This window comes from Pelophylax lessonae (genome assembly GCF_965119305.1).
Source record: "Pelophylax lessonae genome assembly, chromosome: 9".
NCBI classification, from domain to species: Eukaryota; Metazoa; Chordata; class Amphibia; order Anura; family Ranidae; genus Pelophylax; species Pelophylax lessonae.
The window spans coordinates 24,969,723-24,987,288 of record NC_138776.1 but is presented as its reverse complement, the minus strand read 5'-3'; the positions used below and the strand labels follow the sequence as shown (position 1 = coordinate 24,987,288).

The 17,566-nt window shown below is 46.8% G+C and overlaps 1 protein-coding gene across 1 annotated transcript in view; it reads left to right on the top strand.

The window, feature by feature from the left end:
- LOC309564171 (C-type lectin domain family 2 member F-like) overlaps positions 1-17,566 on the top strand; it is a gene marked incomplete at both ends in the record, with an annotated part of 71,598 nt that overhangs the window by 35,645 nt on the left and 18,387 nt on the right. Inside the window, one exon of the mRNA XM_082268798.1 lies at positions 7,491-7,645. Within this exon, the coding sequence (XP_082124924.1) occupies positions 7,491-7,645 (155 nt within the window). The remainder of the gene's footprint in view (positions 1-7,490; positions 7,646-17,566) is intronic.

The following is a 17,566-nucleotide window of genomic DNA, read 5'->3' as shown; positions in this document are numbered from 1 at the left end:
TCCTACTCTCCACTGAGCAGTCACCCCTGTGTCTCTGTGTGATGTAGTAGAACGCTGGAGCCAACAACCAAAGCGGAAGTGACATTAATCCAGGGGCACAGAGCAGGGTGTGGGTATGGTCAGGGCAGCCACCAGAAATTTTGGGGCCCCATACACAACTTTAGGCCTGGGCCCCTCAGTGTCTGACCACCAACATTCTGCAGGGCCCGCCCTCTGGCCGTCCCACCAAATCTGCCCACTGGCCATCCCACCGAGTCCTTCAGTGCACACACTTCTATTTTAACTTTTTTACAACTTAATACATGAAAATTAATCCAATCCAGCAAAGAGAAATCCCCATATATTCAGCAAAGACACATCCTAATCCAGTAAAGAAATGGCCTCATATATTCAGCAAAGAGACACCCCAATCCAGTAAACAGATGGCCTCATATATTCAGCAAAGATACATCCCAATCCAGTAAAGAGAGGGCCTCATATATTCAGCAAAGAGACGCCCAAATCCGCAAATTCCGCAGCCATCTTGCTTTAGCAATTGCTAGTTACTACAGCAGCAACAACTCGTTGGTTGGGATCTGGGCGGCCAGGCCCCTTGGAACGCCTGGGCCCCCTACATGTGTATGGGCTGTCCCCCCCTGATGGCTGCCCTGGGTATGGTTACACATTGTGGAGCATGCATGCTCCATCCTCAGGCCATAAGACGCTACAGAGCAAGACGCTTTATTTACATACAGAGGAAAATCAAGTGTGGCTGAACCAATAGATGCTTTAACATTTAAGCCCCGGTTCACACTTATGCAATGCGGGAAGGCTGCGAATTTGCAGCCTGTTCCCGCATCGCAAACGCACCCCTGGCAGTTCACAGTGCCATATGCGATACGCTGGGGGTGTCAATGTAATCTTAACGACACCCCCAGTTTGATCGCATATTGCAGTGCGATCTGACAGTTCGCACAGGATCGGATCGCACAAGTGTGAACCACTGTGCGATCCGATCCTGATGCGGCTGCAAAAAAGGGTCATGTGCGTGTTTGCTGTGGGTGCAGTGCGAGTTTAGCCATACAAAGTGTATGGCTAAACTCGCACCGCACAGCCGATAGCATGTAATGAAGGAGCAGTGCGCTTCGACATTACATGCGATCGCTGCAGCCGCACTAGTGTGAACCGGCACTAAAGGGACAGTACATTGAACATAACTGCAATATGACAAACAATGCTAATGTCATATTGCAGTTTAGCAGTTGTTTTCAATGCGCGGCCCTTTTAAATGTCATAGTGTCTATTGGTTCAGCTGCACTGTTGGTTTTCCCTTGTGTGTGTATATAAAACTGTGTGCTCTGTAGTGTGTTTGTGTTAACAATAGTAAGTGGGGTCATGGTACACCACAATCCCCCTACCCCCCACTAGCAGAAGTTCTATCTCCTCCCAAAGCACCCCCCAATCACTACACCATGTGTGCTACTTTCCTTCCCCCCCCCCCCCCAACTATATCTATAAACTATACACAGGGGGGAGAGAAAGAGAGAGAGGGTGGAGGAGAGAGAGAGAGAGAGAGAGAGAGAGAGAGAGAGAGGGGGGGAGATGAGGGGGGAGATAGGGGGGAGGGGGGAGAGAGGTTTGTTCACTAGTTGTCAAGTTACAACATCCTGAAGAGCTTTTCAAAGGTCCAGTGTACATGTGGACTGACAGAAATAAAAAAGTGTAAGAATAAATAACCCTTCCTCACTTTAGAGATTCCCTATCACTTCATGTCCTGTCCTGTCCATGATGTTGGCTACATGCAAAGGTGCTGAGTTTCCATACAATATTGCAGTCACCATGCAGGTCACCCTGGATGCTTGGAGAAAACAGCAATCTATGTAATCATAAACATTCCTCCACCATTATATACTAATACCAGTCCAGAACGGATGAGAGAGAGATAGCTCACCTAAAGCTGCATTTTCTCTCTGCTCTGAGGTCTTCTTGTGCTGTCGGGAGGAAGTGGGTGGAGCCAGACAATCAATAGGCACGGAGGAGGACAAGGCAGATCCTCCACTGCTCTGCATTCTGAGTCCTCTCTTCGCCTTGCTTTCATCCTTGGGACGTCACTGGTTGCTAGATGCCAAGCGTCTGGCAATCATAGCAACCAGTCTACTGTACACCAAAGCGGCGGGTGGAGGAGAGGAATAGGTCTCCGGGGTGGCTGTCCAGCAGGTACATTAAACTTAACTGCTGTCTGTGCATGGCATGGGCTGTCTGACAAAGGGGGCGTGTCCCGCATATCAGTTCCGCCCATCCCGACATCAGAGCTACATTTTGACAGCTCTGCTCTCTCTCTCCTTGCAGCTGCCTGGCTTCCCACCAATCACTGGCGCTGTGCACAGTGCAGGCGCAAGACAGAATGAGAATCCATGACTGTTGCTGTGCACATAAATTGGGGGGGCACATGGGGGGGCACAGACTAATTTTGGTGGGGCCATGGCCCCCTCTGGCCCCCCCCTAGTGACGCCACTGTTAGGGCTCCGTGCACACAGGGCGTTAGAAAAAATGAGCTGCAAAGCCACTACCAACGCCATGAAAAAGCAGCTGTAAAAACGTGCTTTTAGTAGCTTTTTTCCATTGCCATTATTGCACGAAAGAAGGGGGGAAGGGGAGTAGAGAAGGTAATTACAGATAATATTAACAGCTGGCCTATGTTTAACATGGGTATAACCATATGAATCGAAAGATTTACATCATAATATAATATATAATTAAGTCAGCTGTTGTATATGGGGAAATTAGGGTAAAGGAAGGGGAACATTTGGGACTTTGAATGAGGTGTGCAAAAAATATTACATAGACAGACAAATTGATAAATTAGTTTAGGCGGGTCTGGTATAATCCTACAGAAGCAATTTAATAGTGTAAATCAACATACATAAATTGATAGACATCAGGACATAGCTAAAATGGTACAATAAATGAGTCGTACTATGACAGACCAGATAAGTTAATACATGAAGGCTGACTGGTTGTAAACTGTGATGGAGCATTGTAGTCCATAGGTATGAAGGATCCAAAGATGTATAGCTAAAAAGTGCACCACAAACAAGCTCTATGCGTTTCGTGGACTACGTTCCACTTCCTCAGGAGCAGGTGCAACATATTGCTGTAGAGAAACAAGAATCCCTTTAAACAGCGTATAAAATATAGTAATAATATAATTGTATAATCATAGGAAAGGGATGGAATCATCCCTAACCTTAGGATGTCTCCGACCAGTGTACTCACAGTCAAGCCTGATGTCAGCATAAACATGTTGAAAAAAACAGAGATCCCTGGGGAACGTCTGGGTCGGGGACTGAAGAAACTGAATCCATGGTCACCAGGGCACACAAAACCTGGAAAAGTGTGACTTCAGGAAATTACCACCAGAGTATTCTGTAAACAAAATATACCATATAAAAAAGGTAGATAAATATTGGAAGTGAGTACACTGGTGTTGAAGTGGAAAAATGTAGAGGATTAAATTAATCCAAATAACCCATAACCAGATAGACAGGGTACACCGTAATTGGGCCATGAAAGAGGTGATATCAAAAATGAAAACCAAGTGAAAAGAATGTCACAGAATGCCCAAAGATCCCCAAGCTGATACAAATATATTACAAGTGAAAAAATGTGGCTAAAAAGGAACCATGAAAGTGGGTGTATGGGAGATAAGGTGATGACAAAGAGAAAGGTAAAGTGAGCTAGATAGATGGTAGTGTACCTGGTGAAAACCCCGGATCGGCCTCTAACGCCATGTGCTACTCGCCAAGAAGGGAGGAAGCCGCATCCTTGGTGACCGGAAGTCCTCCAAAAAAGAGGCATCCCTACCCTCCTATATATGAGCGCTGATGGATAATCAAGTGCCGACGTGGTGGCGCTGTGTGATGGTGTCACACGTACGGCACGAAGACATGGCGTCGATGCAGGGCGTAAGGATCCGCCCCATAACCCGTATAACAGATAGGGGTGGGGAGAGGGGAGGACCGAGCACCGCATCGCAGTCCCCTAACCCAAATGGCAGCCCAAGGAGTCCAGTTAGCAACATGTGGGAAATAATGTCAATAAATAAAGAAAAATAGAAAAAATATAAGATGGTAATGAGACACCGCCTATACATAGATAATAATCAATAACAGCAAGTATAAATAGAGAAACAGAAATCGCAAACCTCCATCCCTATTATTTGTTATACAAAATTGATTGGTAGGAAAACAATCAACTGGAAGAATGTTGGGACTTTGTATGAAGCACTCTCCAAAGGGGAAAATATGCTTCCATCCCTATTATTTGAAAGAAGGGGGGAAGGGGAGTAGGGAAGGTAATTACAGATAATATTAACAGCTGGCATATGTTTAACATGGGTATAACCATATGAATCGAAAGATTAACATATATATATATATATATATATATATATATATATATGTATATATGTTAATCTATTAATCTATGTTAATATATCATAATATAATATATAATTAAGTCAGCTGTTGTATATGGGGAAATTAGGGTAAAGGAAGGGGAACATTTGGGACTTTTGAGCCGCCGATCCCCCGCTGAGCAGGAGAATGACAGCTGTTCTCTGCGGAGACACAGCTGTCAGTTCCCCATGCATCTCTATGGGGAAAATCGGATGGGAACGGACCGCTGGACAGATGGAAAATAGGGTTTCCATCCGTCCAGATGTGACGGATCGGATGTCAGCGGACATGTCTCCGCTGACATCCGATCCCCCATAGAGATGCAAGGGGGACCGTTCAGATCCGCCCCAAAAAATGGACAGGCGGATCTGAAAGGTCCGCCTGTGTGAAAGGGGCCTTAAGGAACAGCTAGAAGACCAATTTGCAACTTATTAGGTCAATTGGCAACATGATTGGGTATAAAAAGAGCCTCTCAGAGTGGCAGTGTCTCTCAGAAGTCAAGATGGGCAGAGGATCACCAATTCCCCCAATGCTGCGGTGAAAAATAGTGGAGCAATTTGAGGAGTTCATCATCTACAGTGCATAATATCATCCAAAGATTCAGAGAATCTGGAACAATCTCTGTGTGTAAGGGTCAAGGCCGGAAAACCATACTGGATGGCGGTGATCTTCGGGCCCTTAGACGGCACTGCATCACATACAGGAATGCTACTGTAATGGAAATCACAACATGGGCTCAGGAATACTTCCAGAAAACATTGTCGGTGCACACATTCCACCGTGCCATATCTAAACATGATCCAGAAGCGCAGGTGTTTTCTCTGGGCCAAGACTCATTTAAAATGGACTGTGGCAAAGTGGAAAACTGTTCTATGGTCAGACAAATCAAAATTTGAAGTTCTTTTTGGAAAACTGGGACGCCATGTCATCCGGACTAAAGAGGACAAGGACAACCCAAGTTGTTATCAGCACTCAGTTCAGAAGCCGGCATCTCTGATGGTATGGGGTTGCATGAGTGCGTGTGGCATGGGCAGCTTACACATCTGGAAAGGCACGTTCAATGCTGAAAGGTAAATCCAAGTTCTAGAACAACATATGCTCCCATGCAGATGTCATCTCTTTCAGGGAAGACCTTGCATTTTCCAACATGACAATGCCAGACCACATACTGCATCAATTACAATATCATGGCTGCGTAGAAGAAGGATCCGGGTACTGAAATGGCCAGCCTGCAGTCCAGATCTTTCACCCATAGAAAACATTTGGTGCATCATAAAGAGGAAGATGTGACAAAGAAGACCTAAGACAGCTGAGCAATTAGAAGCCTGTATTAGACAAGAATGGGACAACATTCCTATTCCTAAACTTGAGCAACTTCTCTCCTCAGTCCCCAGACGTTTGCAGGCGGTTATAAAAAGAAGAGGGGAGGCCACACAGTGGTAAACATGGCCTTGTCCCAACTTTTTTGAGATGTGTTGATGCAATGAAATTTAAAATCAACTTATTTTTCTCTTAAAATGATAAATTTTCTCAGTTTAGACATTTGATATGTCATCTATGTTGTATTCTGAATAAAATATTGAAATTTGAAACTTCCACATCATTGCATTCTGTTTTTATTCACAATTTGTACAGTGTCCCAACTTTTTTGGAATCGGGTTTGTAATTGAATTCTATTAAAAAATTATGTTTCCTTTTCAATCTACAGCCGCTGTAATTTCCTGAAAATGCAATATGGCCACCTGGAGGCATTCTGTACACAGAATGTATACTGACCACACCCCCAGAAACATAATTCCCTGCTTGTGTGATTGGCTCACCAAATTTTCCCAGAAGTCTGCAATAAGATACAAGTCAGATTTCGGGCATTACCTGCAACATAAATTTCATTTTTTATGTGATACTCTCTTAATAGGAACATGTCTAAAGGGATGCAGGCGCATCAGCTTTCCGCATTAGTGCTCTGCAGGTGCACAGCTGATTGATACTTATGAAGCCCCTCCCATCAGACCCACTCAGCACAGAGGAACAAACAATGATTTCTTCAGAATAACAAAAGGTAGAAATCTGCAAAAAAGTTTGTTATAATCCTTGCAATGTACAGAGATCACCAAGAGGGGAATGTTTATTTCTCAACAAAGGTGGAGATACGCTTCAAATAGTTTAATTGATTTCTAAAATATTTGTCTAATAGTTAAAGCAAAAGGGGAAGTGAAATGGGAACTTCCACTATTCCTTTTCTCCCCCCACCAACCCCCCCTCCCCCCGCATTATTTGGCACATTTTTGGGGGGAGAGGTAGCGGTACCTAGTTCACTTCCATTCAAATTGCCTAGGCAATCCGAGTGGAAGTCCCCCCCCCCCCTTCCTCCCTGCTGTCTTCTGGGAAATGTCACAGGTCCCAGAAGACTGCGGGACCATTCATAAATTGCAGCCCGGCTAAAACATTTGGATCCTGGGACAGGTGAGTATCTGCTTATTAAGTCAGAAGCTACAGTTTTGCAGCTGCTGACTTAATTTTCAGAAATGTGACTGGACCTCCTCTTAGAAAAGTAAAAAATTGCTAAAATAAACTATCTATTTGTAGGAGATCATCAATAAAATGAGTGCAGCACTACAAACAAATACAAATAATTACAAAAGCCTAAAGGATAATAAAGAAAGTCCCATGCAGTATAGGTGCTCCAAAATGACACTTGTGGGTGGTCGAGTGCTAGAGTTCCTCCACCAATAATGCAAGCCTCTCACCTCTCCAGGCGACCCCTGAATAACCAGTTGGGTCTAAACAAGCCTGTAGCCTTTAAGGCAGAATGACTCGTCTCCAGCACATTACGGCCGGGCATAACCAAGACCAGAACAAATCATACATGGATATACCATGTCCTCTACAGACTTGTCATTTCAGACCTCCCCAGGCCGATATCATATTGTTTTAATATAATAAAATTGTGCTCACATGATTTGATGGGATAATTTGTCCCTGAGTGTCCAGCTGCTGTCATTGTGGTTTTAGATCTTGTTTTGCGCTGATTTATATTCACTTTGTTATTTGTAGGAGAGACAATATATGTTCCATGTTTGGATGATTGGGTCTCACACAGAGGAAAATGTTACTATTTCTCAGACCGGATTGATACATGGAATAACAGCCAGAACTTCTGCAAATCCCACGATTCATCCCTGGCAATTATTGATGATGAGAAAGAGTTGGTGAGTAAAAATAAACCCATTTCCACCCATCACATAACATACTGCACGCACCTCGCGCGCGCAGTGCATTATGTGCGCTCAAATTTCCCGCAAACAAATGTGCTTCTTTGCGGGAAATTCGAGTGCCCATAATGCACTGCGCGCGCGCGGTGCGTGCAGCACATTATGTGATTGGCCAAACAGGGCCGGCGCTACCTATAGGCGAGGTAGGCGCCGGCCTAGAGCGCACATTAGCCGGGGCGGCCGCCCGCCCGCCCATTTACAATGTACTTCTTTTTACTGACGCCATCTCCTTCTACCTGCGCTCCGACCGCCGCCCTCTGAGCCGGCTGGGTTGGCCGAGCGCAGGGATGGGCGGCGGGCGCCCTGTGATTGACCTAATAGGGTCATGTGTGGGAGGCGGGGCTGGCATGTCTCACCTCTCTGCCTGGCGCGCGCTGTGTCTTCTCTGCTGCGGACCGGATCACCTTGTTGTGACAGTCTAGCAGAGGCAGGGCAGATGGGAGAAAAAAATAGCAGGCTGGTGTTCGGCATAGGAAAAAAATGGGGCATTCGGGAGGCTGCAGACATGACAGTGGCTGCTTAGCCAGATTATGAAAAGAGGTAACCAAATATTGCTTTTCAGAACATTGGCTTTTTTTTAGAGCGTTAGTAAACCACACTTTTTTTTTTTTTATACCCTGCAAGACAATGCATAATGTGCTAGTATGCATTTCATAGTAGCACGTTATGATATACTTACCTTAAGTGTCGGTTCACACATATAGGATGCAGGAACCCTGCAAATGCACTGCGGGTTCCCACATCGCATTCAACTCCCAGGCAGTTTACACTGCCTCGCTGGGGGTGTCAATACAAAGTTAGCGACACCCCCAGATCAGTTTGCATATCGCAGTGTGAACTGTCAGTTCGACCATTAATCGGATCGGAACACCCATGCGACTCGATTCTGGTGCGATTCTGGTGCGGACCAAAAAAAGGGTCCTGTGCAAGTTGTGTCCAAATGCGATGCAAATTTAGCCATACAATCTGTATGGCTGAATTTGCATCACACAGACATCGCATGTGATTTTCAGAGCAGTGTGCTCTGAATGACATGCGATGTCTGACATTGCACATATGTGAACCGGGACTAAAATGAAGCTCTTCCCCCAGCCTTCCTTCCAGGTTCACGTGTTGTTCACGACATTACTCCTGCGCATAACTGGCTGTCCTCACCACACACTACTCACTGACTGGCTGTCCTTACCGCACACTGCTCACTGACTGGCTGTCCTCACCACACACTGCTCACTGACTGGCTGTCCTGACCGCACACTGCTCACTGACTGGCTGCCCTCACCGCACAATGCTCAATAACCGGCTGCCCTCACTGCACACTGCTCACTGACTGCCTGTTCTGACCACACACTGCTCACTGACTGGCTGTCCTGACCGCACACTGCTCACTAACTGGCTGTCCTCACTACACACTGCTCACTGACTGGATGTCCTTACCGCACACTGCTCACTGACTGGCTGTCCACACTGCTCACTGACTGGCTGTCCTTACCACACAATGCTCACTAACTGCCTGTTCTGACCGCACACTGCTCACTGACTGGCTGCCCTCACCGCACACTACTCACTAACCGGCTGCCCTCACTGCACACTGCTCACTGACTGCCTGCTCTGACCGCACACTGCTCACTGACCGGCTGTCCTCACTGCACACTGCTCACTGACTGCCTGTTCTCACCGCACACTACTCACTAACCGGCTGCCCTCACTGCACACTGCTCACTGACTGCCTGCTCTGACCGCACACTGCTCACTGACCGGCTGTCCTCACTGCACACTGCTCACTGACTGCCTGTTCTCACCGCACACTGCTCACTAACCGGCTGTCCTCACTGCACACTGCTCGCTGACTGCCTGTTCTGACCGCACACTGCTCACTGACTGCCTGTCCTTCCTGCACACTGCTCACTGACTGCCTGTCCTTACCGCACACTGCTCACTGACTGCCTGTCCTTCCTGCACACTGCTCACTGACTGGCTGTCCTCACCGCACACTGCTCACTGACTAGCTGTCATCACCGCACACTGCTCACTGACTGGCTGTCATCACCGCACACTGCTCACTGACTGGCTGCCTTCACTACATACTGGGGGAGCGCTAAATGTTCATTGGTTTGGGGGCGCTAATTACTTGTCTTGCCCCTGGCGCTGACAACCCATGCTACGCCCCTGTATATACTACCCTAGCCTTTCCATATACCTGGGGACCACAGCTAGAGTGAGGAAGTGAGCCAGTGCCACCACTATTTGTCTTCAGACCAGGTCCAGAGGCGCAGGTGTAGGCCTGCGGACCACGGCTGAAGAAATAGGTGGAGAGCCACCGCAAAAAACTCCACCCCCACCACCTCCAATGTATACATGGGCAGGGCAAAGGGAGTGGAGTAAGGGGAGGAGCCAATGGAGGGGCAGCAAAAAAAGGTTTTGCCTAGGGTGTCAAAAATCCTTGCACCGACCCTGTGGTCAAAGCATGCACCCTGACCTCATGCTTTGACCAATCAAATGATCTCTGCCATGATTGGACAAAAGGCAAGCTGCCTTTAGCCAATCATGGCTCAGGAGCTAAGTACATGCCCCACACTATATAAAGGCTGCTCACGCAGCCGCAGCATGTAGTGTGATTGTGCGGGCGAGGAGGCAGGGAGAGGAACGTTTTCAAGACAGGGAGAGAATAGTTTTTTTTCAGTTTGTCAGACAGTGCAGTGAGACATTCCTAGCAGTGTAGAGGGAGGGAGAGGATCCTGTTTTTCAGGCAGGGAGGGCAAAGTGTTTTGCAGTTTCTCACACAGTGAAGTAAGACCTTACTAGCCGTTAAGCAGGGAGACGAGATTTGTGCTTTTTACAAGTTAAGAGATCAGATAGTGAAGTATATTCAGTAGTGCATACCATAGACCATATACCATACATAGATCTCTATCTATACGTAGCCAATCTAGGACTACTGTATATATATATATATATATATATATATATATATATATATATATATATGTATCCGAGTTGCTATTTTGCCATTATCAGGGTGCCCCTTTAGGAATTTATGAAAAGGATCGGCTTCCCTCCGGAAATGGACGAATTGGATTGTGGGGGATATAGTCTGGAAGAGTTTGTGAATTGTGTCATGGATAAGCAGGCGGAACTATAATCCCAGGGAGCATTGGGGCCCGTGGAGGATCATGGGGGAGAGTATATACTTTGGGGCGGGGTCAAGTGCGCACTCTCTTGCTTCTGGGACTCGTGTTGGAGAGATCAAAGTGGGAGAGCTGCTGCTTGAAGACAAGTCAGTGACGGAGGCCTGGGAGTGCGACTTAGAGTGAGTGGAGCCCATCCTCAGGGGAGTGGATGTCGGTGGTCACAGGGCAGATCCAGAGAGCTGAGAAGGAGAGCGGATGGCGCTAGACTGACTGTCCGAAAGAGTGAGAGCTGAGTATCCCCTGTGACGCAGCATCGGAAGGAGAGGTTCCATCTGTGGATGAGACAGTCACATGTGGACACTGCCGTTACACAAAAAAGCCTGGTGACACCTACAACCGCAAGTATAACTCTGCATCCAGAATACACTGACAGCAGTTAGCATTGCATAAACACTTCTATATCTGGATTACAAATATCACATAGAAGTGTGATAAAGAGCTCCAACTACCGGCGAAGAATTACAAGGCCTTGCTAGTGTAGAAACTGCACTTCCCATATTTCTTAAAGGGGGCTCCCTGGTATAGGAAACAATCTTATTAGTCATATTTAGTATACCTCTCAACCTGACTTCAAAGAGACAGAGCACATTTTGTGGTTATTACACCCAGGGCTGGCGCTATCTATAGGCAAGGTATGCGCCGGTCTAGAGCGCACATTAGTCGAGGGCGGCCAGCAGGGTCTTCGGTTGCCGCCCACCTGTCTGACCGGGATTCACCAAGATCGGGTCTGCACTGATTTCATTCTGCTCTTGCTGCAAAACGGGCCAAGATTTCTCCCTCCCTACGCTCAGTGTGCTGCAGACAGGACACGGAGGTAGAGGCGGAGTCTCCCTATTGCTGGGTGCTCTCCTCTGGCTTGCTTCAGACAGGACACAGTACACGGAGGCAGGGCGGAGCCTCCATGTTGCTGGGTGCTCTCCTCTGGCTGGCTGCAGGCAGGACACGAGGTGAGGTTGAAACCCTGTTTGGATTGTCAGAATTTCAAAGGGTTTTACCACCATCTATGTATCCAGTTCTCCCCCCATACAGTTCTCACCTCCCATCCCCTCCATACACCATCCATACATACAGTCCTCACACCTGCCCCCACCCATACACCATCCATATATACAGTTCTCACCTCTCCCCTGTCCATTTACTACCCTATCCTGTCTGTTTACTACCCTACCCTATCCTGTCTGTTTACTACCCTACCCTATCCTGTCTGTATACTACCCTATCCTATCCTGTCTGTATACTACCCTATCCTATCCTGTCTGTATACTACCCTATCCTATCCTGTCTGTATACTACCCTATCCTATCCTGTCTGTATACTACCCTACCCTATCCTGTCTGTATACTACCCTATCCTATCCTGTCTGTATACTACCCTATCCTATCCTGTCTGTATACTACCCTGGCCTTTCCGTAAACTACCGTGGCCTGTCCGTATACTACCCTAGCCTGTCTATATACCTGCGGACCACGGCTGGCATGAGGAAGGGAGCTGGTCCTGTCACTATTTGTCTTCAGGCCGAGTCCAGAGGCGCAGGTGTGGGCCTGCGGACCACAGTTGAAGAAATAGGTGGAGAGGTGCTGCAAAAATCTCCACCCCTCGCCACCTCCACCGCATACATGGGCAGGGCAGAGAGGGTGGGGTCACGGGCGGAGCTAATGGGGGGGGCGGCAACAAAATTAGGTTTTGTCTAGGGTGTCAAAAATCCTTGCACCAACCCTGATTACACCTGTGTCATAATTATAACAGTTATAGCTGATGATCATTTTAGTCACTTTCATTTGCTTCATGTACTAATTGTAATCAAGCATTTGCTTCTTGGGTGTCAGTCTTCCAAGCTCCTTCCCTATTATTGGGGTCTGGAGGAGTGACACCTTATTCACAGTTATTTAAACATTTTGTCAGTTCTTAGCAGATTTCTCTGTGCAATTGTTTGCTTTACCTTTTCCATTCCAGTAAACTGGTATTTACTGTGTCAAGTGTGTTCTTTAAGAATCTTACAGAAAATGACTGAGCCTATGGTGTCTAGTGGGTTGGACGTTTCTCAGGGTCAAGGGAGTGCAGAGGATGTTCCACTAACCAGCAGCCCCCAAGGGGTTCGTGCTACATATATATAGGGCTATCGATTACATCATATCAGGTCATTGAGTATTTTATCGGTCATATGCGTATACCCTATATTTATCTGATCTCTATTAGAGATGTCACGAACTATTCGCCGGCGAACAGTTCCCGGCGAACATCGCTTGTTCGCGTCCGCCGCTGCAGGCGAACATATGCGATGTTCGGTCCGCCCCCTATATTTCATCATTGAGGCAAACTTTGACCCTGTACCTCACAGTCAGCAGACACATTCCAGCCAATCAGCATACCCTCCCTCCCACACCCTCCCACCTCCTATAAAAAAGCAAGGGCAGCATCCATCTTAGATCATTCTGAAGCAGTGTGTTAGTGAGAGCAGGGAGAGTGCTGCTGCTGTTAATAGGACAGTTGTTAGATAGTGTTCTCTGTCCACTCCTGCTGTAAGGACAGCATCCTAACAGCACCCCAAAAAGCCCTTTTTAGGGCTGGTATTTCAGTCAATTTTTATATATATATATATATATATATATATATATATATATATATATATATCTATTGTGCAGTTGCCTGCCCGCCGTGTGTGAGAGGCCACAGACCCACCACAGACTGTACTGTGCGCACACCACACTCATATCGGGTGGCACAGTACCTTGCAGTTTAAAAAATATTTTTTTTTTCCTCTGTCATAATTGCAGTTGCCTGCCGGCTGCCAGTGAGTGTCAGGTCCACAGAGTGTACTGTGCCCACTGCAGTGCCCACCACTGATTTATACGGTGGCACAGCACCTTGCAGATTAAAAAAAATATTATTTTTTATAATTGCAGTTGCCTGGCCTGCCAGTGAGTGTCAGGTCCACAGAGTGTACTGTGGCCACTGCAGTGCCCACCACTCATATATACGGTGGCACAGCACCTTGCAAATTAAAAAAATATATATTTTTTATAATTGCAGTTGCCTGGCCTGCCAGTGAGTGTCAGGTCCACAGAGTGTACTGTGCCCACTGCAGTGCCCACCACTCATATATACGGTGGCACAGCACCTTGCAAATTAAAAAAAATATATATTTTTTATAATTGCAGTTGCCTGGCCTGCCAGTGAGTGTCAGGTCCACAGAGTGTACTGTGCCCACTGCAGTGCCCACCACTCATATATACGGTGACACAGCACCTTGCAAATTAAAAAAATATATATTTTTTATAGTTGCCTGCCAGTGAGTGTCAGGTCCACAGACTGTACTGTACCCATTGCAAATGGACTGTTTGCGTTTGTTTGCGGTGCGTTAAACAGGGAGTTTGATCTGTCAGAGTTTGGTCTGTCACTGTGAAGCGGGCGTAACCCTTACACTACCTGATTGATATAACATCATACCTGATCGTATACACACACTGGATGTTTTAAAGCACGTTATTCCAAACAATTTAGGAATGTTAGGTGATTTATGCCCTTTATGGATTAAAACCCCACTCTGCGTCAACTACGTAATTTTCTATGGGAGTTTTGCCATGGATCCCCCTCCGGCATGCCACAGTCCAGGTGTTAGTCACCTTGAAACAACCTTTCCATCACTATTGTGGCCAGAAAGAGTCCCTGTGGGTTTTACAATTCGCCTGCCTATTGAAGTCTATGGTGGTTCGCCCGTTCGCGAACATTTGCGGAGGTTCGCGTCCGCGAACGGAAAATTTTAGGTTCGCGACATCTCTAATCTCTATCTATATATAGGGCTATCGATTACATCGTACCAGGTCATTTAGTATTTTATCGGTCACTTGGGCATACCCTATATTGATCTCTATCCACATCATGTCCAAAAGGCCGACAAGGAGAGGCAGATGCTCACAGTCCACGAAAAGAGGGCAAGCAGCCTCTGTGTCCACAATGAAAAGTGGTGGTCACAGTCGACATGGTGCATCCTCTGCAGGCGGGGCACGCCCGTCCTTTATTTCCGGGGCTGCCGTGTTATTCAGCCACAACATGTGGAAGAGTTGGTAAATAAGTGGATAAATAAGTCATGCTCCTCGCTGACACCCAAACTCACAATAGTTTGCCTTCCACTGCAGCTGCCAAAGCGGCCCGTTCCACAGCTACTCCTTCTTTCGCCCCACCATCATGCACGGAGGAGTCACCTGAACTATTCGGTCATAGTGTCAGTGACATGCTGCTGGAGGATGCGCAGCAATTTGAAAGCTGTGATGTTGGTTCCCAGGTTGATGAAAGGAATAACAAGAGCTTAGAGAGAGGGGGGGGAGGGTGACAATGACGGACAGGAAACTAGCAGTCATGTTCCCACAGCTGCAGCATACTGGCAAGTTTGCTCCAGTGACGAGGAGGGTGGGGATGATGAGGTCACTGACTATACTTGGATGCCTGACCGGATAGAGGAGGAAAGTGAGGGGGAGGAGGAGGCACAACTCCAACTAGGCAGGATGTGCTCCAGGGGCCACCATAGGAGTAGCCAATCTATTGCATCATAGCACAGAGCTCCACAGGTACAGGTGTTGCAAACTCCCACGGACTTCAAAAAGTTCATTAGTGTGGGCTTTTTTCAGCACATGTGCAGTAGACTGCAGCGTTGCTATTTGCAACATCTGTCTGAAGCGGATCAAGCGTGGCCAGAAGACCAGCCACTTGGGCACCACATGCTTGACAAGGCATATGACGACTTGCCATGCAGTCTGTTGGCAACAGCACCTGAAAGAACCACAAGATCAAAACAAGCATACATCACCTTGCTCCTCATCTGTGATCTCTAACCCTACTATACCTCATACCTTCTCAAATACCAGCATTGAGAGGGATGATGGTATAGCAATGAGTGCCACAGAGACTTGCACCCAATCTGCTAGCAGTACACCACCGCTTGATTTGAGCAGCAGACAAATTTCAGTTGTTGAACCATAGAAAGAAATACTGTCCCAGCCATCCACATGCTCAGCATCTTAATGCTAGCTTGGCCAAATTGCTAGCATTACAATTGCTGCCTTTTCATCTGGTAGACTCTGCTCCCTTTCGCAAATTTGTGGAATGTGCTGCACCACAGTGGCAGGTACCAGGCAGGTAAAAGGCATTTCTTTTCGTGTAAGGCCATTCCGGCTTTCTACCGTCATGTGGAAGGTAGTGTTTTGGCCTCATTGGACAGAGCAGTGAGCAGGAAGGTTCACATTACTGCTTACTCTTGGTCCAGCAGGCATAGACAGGGATGTTACATTTCTTTCACGGCGCACTGGTTAACTCTGCTGGCAGCTGGGAAGGATGCAAGCCAGGGTTCAGTGTTGCAGCTTGTTTTGCCACTACACCTCCAAAAAGCTGGTGCTGGTTCTGCCACATCTGGCTACTCCACCACCTCCTCCTCCTCTTCTTCCTCCATGTCCTCTTCTGCTCAATCATCCTCTGAAGCAGCAGTGCTCCTTAACCATTCAAGCGCCTACGCAAGCAGTCAGGCTAAAAGATGCCGCGCCGTGCTTCAGTTGGTCTGTCTAGGGGATAGGAGTCACACCGGGGCCAGAGATTCTGTCAGCTCTGCAGGGGCAAGCTCAGAGATGGTTGACGCCACGACAGCTTGAGCCAGGAATGGTTGTATGTGACAATGGCACCAACCTTCTCTCGACCCTCCGTCAGGGACACTTGACCCATGTTCCATGCTTGGCACATGTCCTGAATATGGTGGTGCAGCATTTCTTGACAACATATCCGGGCTTCCAAGATCTCCTGAGGCAGGCCAGAATAGTTTGTGGCCATTTCCAGCGTTCATGCATTGCCAGTGCTCGCTTATCTGACATTCAATGGAAATTCAACCTGCCCACCAACCGCCTCATTTGTGATATGCCCACCAGGTAAAAACTCAACATTGGCAATGCTGCAGCGGCTGCACAAACAGCAGAGGGCCATTAATGAGTACCAGTGTGAGTATGTGTGATGGTAAAACCTCGCGTTTATGGTATTGTGTAAAATAGGTAAATCATTTAGAAAAGTGTCTGTGCAATCAGAAGCTGCTTGCTGCAAATAAAGTGCTGGTGCCTTTAAAATAATGTGAACCCAATGTTGCAGCGCTGCTTAAAAACTAAATCAATATGTTATAAATAAAATGAAAAGTAATATAATAATAATAATAATAATTATATTTATAAGTATATTTTGCACATGTTTGCACATTTGCACAAGTTCACATATTTATAATTATATTACTTTTCATTTTATTTATAACATATAGATTTAGTTTTTAAGCAGCGCTGCAACATTGGGTTCACACCTGTGTGAGTATGGCACAAGGACAGGGTCTGGGGAGCTTAGCTTTTTTTTGCCACACCAGTGGCTTTTGATAGAGGATGCATGCATCGTCCTGTCACCATCTGAGGAGGCCACAAGGATGGTGAGCCGGGATGATGCATGCATCAGTGACACTATCCCTCTAGTCTGGTGCGCTAAAATAATGAGGTGCCAAATGTCATATGTGATTTAAATAAATCAATACAGTGACAACCATTAAAACAGGATGTATATTCAAATACACCAATAAGAACCTTGAGGTGAATAAACCCCAAAGGGTTTGTGACAAAAAATTAAAGTCCACAATATGTATCCGTGCTAAAAGTAA